Source organism: Apodemus sylvaticus, chromosome 17, assembly GCF_947179515.1.
Source record: "Apodemus sylvaticus chromosome 17, mApoSyl1.1, whole genome shotgun sequence".
NCBI classification, from domain to species: domain Eukaryota; kingdom Metazoa; phylum Chordata; class Mammalia; order Rodentia; family Muridae; genus Apodemus; species Apodemus sylvaticus.
This window is the reverse complement of record NC_067488.1, coordinates 53,928,571-53,940,658: the sequence shown is the minus strand read 5'-3', so window position 1 is coordinate 53,940,658 and position 12,088 is coordinate 53,928,571. Positions and strand designations below refer to the sequence as shown.

The window sequence follows — 12,088 nt, the reverse complement described above, 5'->3', positions numbered from 1 at the left end:
CTTACTGGACATCCCTCTGCTCTATTCTAGGGAACAGTCTCTCCAGGCCCAGCTCCCACAAAGCATTGCATTAGCAGTGCTAGGAGCCAGAACCCCAAAACTAAATAATTTATTATAATTTAAGGAAACTGAACACAAAATTCCAATTTATACCAACAGATAAAAATACCAAAAAAAAAAAAAAAAAAACCAAAGAAAAAGATTAAAATTCAAGGGCATCTCATAACCTGTTCATAGAATTTTATTTTCTTCTGTCTACTCTGAGTCCTTAAAAATTAGTCCATAATAAGTGCTTACTGAATGTTTATAATACAAAAGTGCCAACCGATTCTCAGACAAGACATAATTTAAAAATATACTAATAGTTCTACTAAATACTTCAGAATATTAACACCCAAGTTTAAGTGTAAAAAGAGTGAAACGAACACTGGCCTGACAGCCAAGCAGCCCAACAGTTCCTGGGGTTTAAAAGAAAAAAAGAAAAGAAAAGAAAAGAAAAGAAAAGAAAAGAAAAGAAAAGAAAAGAAAAGAAAAGAAAAGAAAAGAAAAGAAAAGCAAAGCAAAGCAAAGCAAAGCAAAGCAAAGCAAAGCAATAAAAACCCCTGAAAATCCAAAAAACGCGACTCTGGGCAAGCAGACTTACAGATGGCCTAGGCCAGGAGGCTGCAGGCAAGTGGGGTAACAGTTTACTCTACAAACAGCCTATCAACTGATCTTTATGTAAACACTAAGAACAGTGCAAAGCCCCTAAAAAATGCCAGCATTATTTTTACAGATTAGGAAAGAATATATGCCAAAAACAACATCAATAGCACAATTAAAATAACTCATACTTGTGTTTACATAAAATTTGATGACCATAATATATTTGTCAGACCACTGCAATTATTGCCTGAAAATAATACTCTAAATATTATTTTGACAATATAATTACAGTTCTTACCTCAGAAGCAGTAACAAAAAACTGGCACAGTTTCCCTGACAACAGTCTCCCTAAAATAAGGTTCTCAGAGAAAGTATTAAGAGATAGTGAAATCAAAATACTTTTTACAATACTATTTCACAGTTTTGAATTAAGGCACTAAGAAAATAAGTTCTGAGTTTCTAATTCAATGCAAATGTCACAGTTGAATTCCAAATAAAATTCAGGAGCTTTGCTTTCCCAGAAGGTGGTGAGAAATACCGCTAATTTTCCTTTTTCTCCTCTCCTTGCCTCTTTCAATCGTGCCACAGAACACAGGTCAGGGACTTAAAATGGACACAGCTGAAAGTTTGTAAATAGAAAATGCTCACGGACTAGGAAACCCAATATTGTCAAGATGGCAACTCTTCCCAACTCATCTGCAGACTTAACATAATCCCTAGTGTCTACAATATATTACTCAAGTAACTTCTACAACTCAACAGTAAAACACGACTACAAGAAACTTTAAAAAAAGAAACTGAACAAAGAATTCAAACAAACATTTCTCCAAAAATGTATAAATGCCCAATACACACACGAGAAAATGCTTACCATCATTATTAGTCATTTGGGAAAGAAATGTGAATAAAACCCACAAGCTACTTCACTTCCACTTGGATGACTATAACCCCAAAGGACAGTGTCAGAAGGCCATGAAGGCAACGAATACACACTGCTGAGGGGGTGCAAGGGCCTCCACTGTCTTGGAAAACAGGTTAGTGACTCCTCAAAACATGGCGGCTAGAAAGAAGTTTCAGCAGGTAGAGTGCTTGCTGTTCTGCAGAGGATTAGCAATCAGATTCAGCTTCCAGCATGCACGCCAGGCAGCTCAGAATCACCTGTGATTCCAGCTCAGAGGGACCCAAAGTCCTCCTCTGGCCTCTATAAGCAACCACACATAGAGTGTATGTACATGTGTATACACACACACACACACACACACACACACACACACACACGGAAGGGAACACACAGTCACAGCAGTCAGAGACAGAGATGGAGACAGGCAGACAGATACAGAGACAGAATGAATCTTCTGAAAAATAATGTTTAACATGGTTGTATTGAGGCTCAACCATTCTAATCCTAGGTGCATACGTCAAAGAACTAAACACGGGCCCTCAGAAAACTGCATGTGCACATTAACAGTACTATTCTTCATAGCCAAAGGTGAGACAAGCCTGTGTTCATCAACTGATGATGTTAAAAACAATAAAGTATTGTCCTATGCGAAAGAATAACATTCTGATGCATGCTACGATGCAGCGGAAGCTCAAAAACATTACAGTGAGTAAGAGAAGTCAGAACAAGACCCACGTGCTCTACAAGTACATGCTGTGCTCAAGAGGCAGGAAGAAGAGAGAACTGCTCTCCCTGTATGCTGAGCATAAGAAAATAGTTTAATTATATATAGGTATTGGTTGTGCAATAGTGCACTGTTCTCAAGGCCATTCAACTGTTCAATCACGTTCTTTCTTTCTTATTTATTTATTTATTTATTTATTTGTTTATTTATTTATGTTTTTTTGAGATTGTGTAGCCCTAGCTGTACTGGATCTCACTCTGTAGACCAGGCTGGCCTCAAACTCTGAAATCCTCCTGTCTCTGCCTCCCAAGAGCTGGGATTAAAGGTGTGCGCTACCACTGCTGGGCTTAACTGTTCACTTTAAAAGGGATGGTTTTATGGTTAAGTGAACAGGTCTGGGAGACTAAACGATAAAATGCTCAACTACAATGCCCAAGGCACTAAGTTTATCCCACGCTATCAGAAAAAAAAATCAGTTTGTTAAACTGATAGCACTAAAGTTATCTAAATTATAGCCAATGCTTAATGTATCCTTTAGACATGATTGTAAGGCTAGGAATAGAGCTCAGCAGTAGAGGCTTTCCTACCATACTGGAGCCCAAGGTTCAATTCCCAATGCATCAAAATTCAGACAGGAAGGAAGGAAGGAAGGAAGGAAGGAAGGAAGGAAGGAAGGGAGGGAGGGAGGGAGGGAAGAAGGGAGGGAGGGAGGGAGGGCAAAGGAAGGGAGCGGGGAGGGAAGGGAAGGAAGAGAAAGAGGAAGGAAGGAAGGAAGGAAGGAAGGAAGGAAGGAAGGAAGGAAGGAAGGAAGGAAGGAAGGAAGGAAGGAAGGAAAAGAAAATAGAAAGGAAAGGAAAGGAAAGGAAAGGAAAGGAAAGGAAAGGAAAGGAAAGGAAAGAAAAGAAAAGAAAAGAAAAGAAAAGAAAAGAAAAGAAAAGAAAAGAAAAGAAAAGAAAAGAAAAGAAAAGAAAAGAAAAGAAAAGAAAAGAAAAAAGAGAAGAAAAGAGATAGAGAAAAAAAATATATATACTTACATGGACCTATTCTGACATCAACCAAGGTATTCCTTTACCACATAACTATTTATAAAAGCATTTTTAGCCATCTTCCCCTTTCTATTTTTCTTAGGTTATATCAATGAAGAAAGGATGAAACAATCATTTATCATACATTGCAAAAACAAAATAAAACTTGCATAGGAAATTTGGACGGTACAAAGAAAGAGAGAAGGGGAGGCGGTTTCACGGTGGAGAGCAGGAGACCACACTACATGACAAGGATGCTGCAGGGCAGGGGAGCCCTTGTGATGCTGAGGAAATGGGGGATAACTTCAAGAAAAGATCTTCTGGGTGGGTGAGCGGGCTGGTATCCAAGGTTTAAGGGGAAGGGCTAGCTTCACAATCACAGCATTTGTGATGTGCAGGTGCTTCTGCTGTGCTTATTCAGGAACACACCATTAGAAGAAAAGCCTACTTCTGCTGACAGCTGACACTCTATCACTATTTTCTGGCAATTACAAGATGGACTGCATTTGAACAACGGCTGAATGACATACCTCACAGACTTAACAGAGCTTCCCAAGCAGCTCACTGAAAACTGTTACTTTAGCACTGGTTTTTAATCCTCCAACTCTGAGCACCAAGGGCATATTATAAAGCAGAGCTTCAAAGAAACCTTTAATGCTAAATATCTTTAAAATATTTTGAACTAAATTCTACATCCTACCAACCTCTTTTTTAAAAAAAAGCCACTCAGAAAGGTTTAAAGCAAAAACGTTGTTTATAAAATCTTAGATGATGTGGTTAACTTTAAGACGCCAGCACTTTCTGTCACACCAGGTAACTGACTTATTAATGGGTTTAAAAGAGGATTTCTAAATCAAATATTAGGAGTCCAAGACAGCAGAAAATGAATCAGAAACAGTAACAGTAGGAAATGGCACACAGAGCAGACAGAGAGGAAGTGTCAGCACGCATGTCTGCAGCACACGGTACTGACTCACTACTGTGTCTGGAATTTATTTTGGTGCTTGTGAGAAGAGCGCCCCACCTTTAGCTCTTACCCATCCACTGAGATAGGTAAGGTAGCATTACCATATGCATCCCTCATGTTATAGAAGCACAGGGGTTAAGGAATATTTGTAAATTGAATCTGCTCTTTACTGTAACAATTACTCCAACCTATAATCTAGTATATCCAGCAAGCATGAATACTTAGGTCAAGATTAAATCAAATAATTTATACTTATTCATAATGTCTCAATTCCTTGGACATGAAGATCATATGTAAAAACTATTATTTAATTTAGTGATATACACAAAGCATTCAGGGTACTAAGACAAAAAAAATTAAATGCTTTCAAAATTGTCTAAGAACCTTCCAGGTTTTCAAACTAAGAAGCTGAGTACTGCTCTTAATCTCACATCAATAGCATTAACAAGAAGTGCTAACTTCCCTCTGTGAGGTAACTGACTACAGACTCAGTATCTGGAGTGTGAGCTCTCAGGCAGAGTCACTGGTGGGAGCACACCCACTGTGATGAAATACCAGAGAGAAGCAGCTGGCAGAGGAAGGATTTATTTGGGCTCACAGTTTGAGATGACACAGTCCATCATGGAGAGGCAGCATAGGAGGCAGATGGAGCAGCCCATGGCTAGAGTAGAAGACATTATAACCGGTTACACTGCCTGAGCAGTCAGGAAACAGAGAACTCACACAGAACTGGAGATGCACTGTCAGCCCTGCCCCATGGCTGGTATCAGCCAGCTTCGTGTCTAAAATTTTCCACCACCTCCCAAAACAGTGCCAGTACCCGAGGACCGAGTGCTCAGCACACAAGCCTGGAGGATGTACGCAGTCAAACCAGAACAGTGTCTGTCACATATGTAAGGATCACAAGCAGTGAGCGCACCTGTCACCTCAGGCGCTGCAGCAAAGAAGCACAGCCTGCACGAATCACAGTCTAGACAACGTCACTATTACTTTCCAGTACATTTATTACATTTCAGAGGCTCCAGGTCCATGGTACAGGTGCAGCCAGTGCTGATTCTGTTGACATTAGACTGTAATCTGCTTCCTGTGTCTTACATGGTCTATACCTATGTGTCCTACTATTCTTTTCTCAGAAGACAGTAAACTTCTTCAGTGTACCTTAATTACCTCCTATACTATCTTATCTCCAAAGACAAGGAGGTGACGATCCTGCTGTGGTCTGACTGTATCCTTTGGAAATCCACATGTGGAGATCAAATCTCCGAAGCATCGGCAGTAAGTGACGAGGGCTGTGAAGGATAACTAGGTCTTGCAGTTAGAGCCCCTTAGAAGAAGCCAAGAACTCCTTTGCCTCTTTCTGCCGTTCTGAAGGCCCCTTCACTGAGCCAGAGAGCAAGGCCTTTTCACAAAATAAATATGCTGAAACCCCAACTTGGACTTCCCACCCTCTAGTGTGATCAATATCTGCTTTTATTAATTACCTAAGCCAAGTATTTTGCCCAAACAGACTAAAAGAAGCCTCAGTCTAAGAAACTAGGAAGAAACAAGTCAGCCCACAACAGGACAGAAAGGAAGTCACAGCAACTTGCCTTCCCAGTAACTAATATTTCATGAAATACAGAGCATGCGTTTCAGTGCATGACCGAACACTCAGAGCATTAGTTTTAAACAGTTTTCAAGATAACAATCCATTACTTATACTGCACATTACCTGTCAACAGAGAGTCTTGTTCCACCCGAAGTTCACGAAAGAGAAGAACCAAATCAACGGCAACTCCAATCGTATCCAGGTTCCTGTATTAAATTTTAAGACATAATTAAACTAAATATATACTTTTCCCTAATACTGAATTTCAAATGATGATTTAATGCATAATGATGAGACTACTGATAAACAGTTCCTATAGTGGGCAGAATAACAGCTTCCAGGTATGCATATCCTGATTACCAATATCTGTAATTATTACATTATCTGGTAAAGAGAACTTCTCAGACAAGCCCAAATCAATAATCTTGAGATAGAAGGATTGTCTGAGTTATATGGAGGTCCAATGTAGCCTAAGCTCCTTCCAGAAAGAACACAAGAAAGCTGGAACGAAGAGAAGGGAGGCTAGCTGCCAAGCAAGCAAGGTGGAAGGCTGAAAGCTGGCAAGGCAAAGAACCTGATTCTGTCTGTCCCAGCCTCCAGAAGGAAGGACCATCCAGGCCAGTCCCCGATGGACTCCCAACTCAAAATTGTAAGATGATAAGTGTGTGCTGTGTAAGTGTTTAGTAACGACAGTAAAGTGACACAGATCTGATTAGTGGGGTGCCACTGTAACAAATACCTTTAAAAAAGGCTTTGGCCAGCAGGCAGAGGCTAGAAGAACCCTAAAAAGAATGACAGAAAGAAATCATAGCGCCTAAGACAGACTGCTGGTAGAAACACACCGGTGCAGGCACAGCTGGCAGCGTTTGGAAGGAGATGAGAACATGTTATCAGAGACTACAGAATGATGATCTCTGCTGTGTGATGCCAAAAGTCCTTGGACAGCATCCTAGAGCTGTGTGGAAAGGAAAGAAAAAAGAAATGCCTAATACTGCCCCATATGCTGTGAGCCTCTGCCTACTGTATTTAAGAAAAGACACTTGTTTTCTAGTTTTACAGGTCCCAGAGAAAGTGGAACTTTGTCCCAAGATGGAGCAGCATCCAGAGTTTCATATGTAACTTAGCTACTTACAGGATTAGATGTGGGACTTCTAGCTAACGAGACTTAGAAGGCATTTGAACATGAGCTGCTGTAATGGATTTACCATTTGGAGATCTAGGGATCACAAAAATGTATTCTGAATGTGATAGATGGGAGTATTTAAGATCAATGGGTGAACTGGGATAAACAAACAAACAAACAAAAGGAACTCCTTATCTGTGTGTGTGTTTGTTTGTTTGTTTGTTTTTAAGATACCTTGCATGAGCAAGAAACACAGCAATAGATGCAATTTGCAGTTGGTCTTTGTCCTGAGCACCTGGCACAGAATTCCTGAGTGACAGGAATACCCTCCAATCACATCTGAGTTCATGCTGTAAAAGTAACTCAGGCACAGCTTCAGAATGGTGTCCAGCTGCCAAGGGACCCAACAGAAACACTTTCAGCCTCAGAGAGGGGAGGGAGATGAAAACTGAATTCAAGAACCACAACTGATGAATAATAATAATGAAAACTCCATTGAAAACCTAGTAGTGGTCTGAGGAGGCTGCAGGTTGGTGAACACATCAAACTGCCAAAAGATGGCATTCCCAGAGAAGACATGGGTCCTCACCCCACCCTAGACGCAGTCATGTGCACAGCCTTCTACATGGATGGTCCTAGTACATATCCAATATAATGGGCCAGAAACCTACTTCCTTGAGTTCTATTAGTTACTAAACTGGTAGATCACTTAACTTCTAGTCAGTCGTCAGAAATGGACACCTGATTTCTAGATAATATCCCAAGCAGCAACTGTTAGGTCACAAAGAAGTAGGCCCCCAAAGTGGCAGTAACTTAACCCTCTTCTGAGCTTGGTTTGGCCAGGAAACTCAAACCAAGAGTGTTTCTCAGAAACCTACAACAACTCCTTTATCTGAGCTACCCCTCCATGGACCCCTTTAGAACCCACTAAGCTCTTAGAAAGCTCTGCTGTTCTCTACTGTCCCAGGAAGCCAGAAAGACTTTTTTTTTTTTTTTAAACTAAAACTGTTATTTGTATCCACAGAGGATGGCTATGTTCGGCGGTTTCTGGCTATGCCTACTTATTTTTGGTGCCACACCAGGGAAAACAACTGTGTTTGGTAGTTTCTTGCTGTGCCCACTTATAGCAACAGCCATTCAAGAGTAGCATTTTAAGTTATAAAACTAATTGCCATAGACAGATAATGTCGAACAGAAGTAAATTCTTAAACATGCAGTTAGTATCAGAGATTCGGAATTGGTGTCAGCAAATACACGAGACTATTTAGATGTAATTAAACTAATGACCAATTTTGAGATGGGAGATTACCCTAGGCAATTTATTACAGGACTTCATGAGAGAACCATAGGAAGTCAAAGTTAGGAAGAGAGTTATTAGCTACCACATATGCTACCTTGATGGCAGAGTAAGGAAGGGACTGTGGAGCAAGGAAAGCAGAAGACCATTAGAAGTAAGAAGAGACAAAGGAAGTATTTGGAAAGGAAGGTCCTGGAAAGGAAGCAGCCCGGCAAATGCTTTGATCTTAGGCCTGCAACATTCAGAACCTCAACCAGAACTGCTAGGATACAACTGTTGTTTTAAACCCTATATTTGTGCTAATGTGCTACAGTAAAAGAAAACTAATACAACCCCAGCTCACTCCCTTCTCAAGGGGAATCAGAATTCAGACTGCAATCCTAAAGAGAAGATCCTGATTTGTCTGCATCAAATTTGAGTCCCATATGTTAAGCCCAAGTTTCCAAATGGCCATGGTGATTATAAATGTGGCAAAAGGCACTCTCTCCTCTTCCCCCCAGGTCCAGGTGGCCACTCGCTGCCCTAGCCTCTCCTCCCGGGCAGTCAGTGAGAAAGAAAGAGCACAGCACTTGCCTCTCGGGAAAGAGGATGTTCATTCTGTTCTACTCATTTCTACATAGGCAACAGCTCCCAGGACACTGGGACACTGTTGCTTTGTTAAATGCTGCATGGGGACTACAGGAAGAAATCAAAATACAATTTCATGATATGTTATTTAATGAAATTCAAATTTCAGAGTTTAAAACTGTAATGCAAATATGCTCACTCTTTTCACCTACTGTTTGGTTGATGTCACATTACAATGGAAGAATTGAGAAATATGACAGAGACCCAGAGATTAACTACCTATAAGCTGGCCCTGTACAGAAACAGTACAGCCGCCCTAGCAGCGACAGTTATATTTATATGCAGCATTATGTTGGGTACTTTCTGAAATATCACATAACTCAGATCTCAGATTCTTTGCTTTGCTCTATTATATCCCATGTCATACAAAAAAGATCTTGGCTTTGATGGCATGTTATTTTCTGAACATGGTATAACAAAGGAAGAAAACACACACACACACACACACACACACACACGCACGCGCGCACACACACACACACATGCACACGCACACGCATGCACGCACGCGTGAATACATATATAAGGATGTTTCAATCTGAAGCCTGACTAGCTCAGAAATATTGGCTCTAGTTAAAACTGTCTGCAAGGTTCCCACTGGAATCTTGGTTGTATTTCTAACTAGAAATGCTTTTCTGGGAACAAATGCCTCAAACGATTAGATTTCCAAAAGGAAATCAACAACAATAATATAATACTAGAAACCAAACCAAAAGACAGAAAATTCGGTGTCCTTACCCTTTTATTTTCATGGGTGCCAACCAGAAGCTGCACACAGTAAGAGCTAACCATGACCAAGGCAAGCTGCACTTGTCTTGATGACCAGGTCATAGACTGAGCATTTCAGTTCATTTGTTTTCCAGTATTGCAATTTTTATAGTAGGCATATATTTCTCAGAAGATAAACCACACAATGTCCAAAGCAGACAGCAGCAGCAGCAGCAGCAGAGGCAAAAACAGCACACACTCACTATGCCACTCATCCCTCAGCCGAGGAGTCTTGCCTACCATTCACTGCCCCCATGTGAGAAGGGAAAGGGGATATCAGAAGGGCTTCCTCCATGCGCCCAGGGTCCACACCCAAGCTGAGGTGACTGACTACAAGAGGGTGGTAGAACCTCAGACAGCAGAGCCGTGTGTGGGCTCGGCCATGGCGAGGACTTGCTTTAAACATGGAGTCCCTGTGCATCAGGCAGTGACTTCAGGACAGGTCATCTCACCTCTCCAAGCCAGTTTCCACCTTTAAAAAACTGGAAGGAAACTGTAGCTCACCATTCTTCCATTTATCTCAAGGATTAAAGCAAGATACTGCAAGTAAGGTACCTAGGCCTAAGCATGCTGCCAGAGCTTCTTTCCTCCCCACTGAGGCCAGCCCAGAAAAGATGCCCATGTGCAGGCTCTGTCCTAGGCCCCTGGCCTTTCTGATCTGGGAAAGTACAAATGAAACTGGCATCCTGCCCCATGTTTCCAGAATATAAAGTTATGTTTTTAAAATCCTGGTACTGGGGCTGGAGAGATGGTTCACCAGTTAATAGCACTTGCTCCTCTTCCAGAGGATGGAGTTGGGTTCTCTCCACCCACCAGCTCTAGCTGTAGAGGATCCCACACCCTTTCTGCACTCCATGGATAAGTACCCCATAATACACATGTCACGTAGACGCATAAATAAAAATACATCTTTAAAACGGTTTTAAAAATTAATTAGCTAAAAAAGCAAAATAATAACTATTAATTATGGTTATTTCTATCCATTTCCTGCAAAGAGATGGCAGGTTTGTCTCCGCACTGATGTTAAAACAACTCCAACTTTTTTCTTCCTTCCCTTTCATCTTAAAAATCTCATTAATCATATTAAAGCCTCAGGTATAAGACTGTCTAAGCAGCCAAGGGAATCAAATGTCTTCTGGACCAGCTCAACATCACCCATCACGGCAGTGACGGAGAGGCCTTGAGGCCCTTTCTACATGCAAATCCAGGAAAGAAAGGTGAGCATTCTGCTTATGGCTTCTGACTTCATTTCAAATAAAATATTCTAAAACAAATTTTTAACAAGAAGCCTATTTCATAAAAGCAAAAGGAATATCCAGGCATGGTAGTGTACCCTTTAATGCCTGCACTTGGGAAGCAGAAGCAGGAGGATATCTAAGTTCAAGGCCTCCCTGGTCTGTGGAGTGAGTTTCAGGACAGCAGGGGCTACTCAGAGAGGCCCTGTCTTGTATATGGGGGAAGAGGGAAGGGGAGGCACTGCCCAAGAGGAGAGAAGCTCAGCTCTGGGAATGAGAGCTGTAAAAGGAAAGAGCAGCAGAGAGCGCCCTCTGCTCCGAACTTAACACTTCTCAGAAACACACACAGCCTAAGACGAAGGGAAAGTGCTTGGAGCTTTAGAGTCTTAAGACAGATAACCTCAGAAAATTATGAAATAGTCTTGCTCAATGTAAATACAGGGTCACTGAAACATTTGCAATTAAAGGGGGTCAAGAACTACATGTGTACTTAGATTGGCACAACCTAGAAATATGGAACCAATGCCAAATTCAAATCACTCTTACATGAAGAATCAAATACCTCAAAACAAGTTACAAATTATGAACAGGAAAACTAAATAATCCTTCTTGTTAAACAAGAGAATACAAGAAATAGGGGTGTTTCCCTGTAGAGGTAAAGGGTAGTTTTGTAAAGAAAAAAAAAGTGCAGCATTATAAAGCAAAAGCATTAACCAACATATAAGAAACACTCAGAAGAGGGGGTGTCACTACCTGATTGAATTCTGATTCACAGAACACTCTATGCAAGCATTCCGAAGACATCTGAAGCATTCAGTGATTAGCTGAAGACTGGAAGCCAGATGCTCCACCTGGGAAGGGTCCCTGCAGGCCAGCTCAACAGCATTTGTAGACTTCTTTAAGATATCCAGGACTCTCTGGAAGATCGTTCTGGGTGCTGTTTCCCTAAAAGAAGATAAGGTTGTTAGAAACTAGAAACTAGGAAGGAAGAGAGGGAGGAAGGGAGGAAGGGAGGAAGGGAGGGAAGGAGGGAGGGAGGGAGGGAGGGAGGGAGGGAGGGAGGGAGGGAGGGAAAGAGAGACTTCCAAATGTCCCATCCCCAAAACTACCTACTCTAGAGGCAGGGGAAGCTGGATTGGTCTGTTCCACCTTCATTATGAAACAGAAGTTATGGGTTGCAGTGTAGGC

The 12,088-nt window shown here is 41.4% G+C and overlaps 1 protein-coding gene across 1 annotated transcript in view; it reads right to left on the bottom strand.

Moving 5' to 3' along the window:
- Positions 1 to 12,088, bottom strand: part of Atxn10 (ataxin 10) — a 121,477-nt gene that overhangs the window by 90,725 nt on the left and 18,664 nt on the right. The window contains exons 2-3 of the mRNA XM_052160825.1: positions 11,654 to 11,845; positions 5,974 to 6,056 (exon numbers count right to left, since the gene is read on the bottom strand). Of these exons, the coding sequence (XP_052016785.1) occupies positions 5,974 to 6,056; positions 11,654 to 11,845 (275 nt within the window). The remainder of the gene's footprint in view (positions 1 to 5,973; positions 6,057 to 11,653; positions 11,846 to 12,088) is intronic.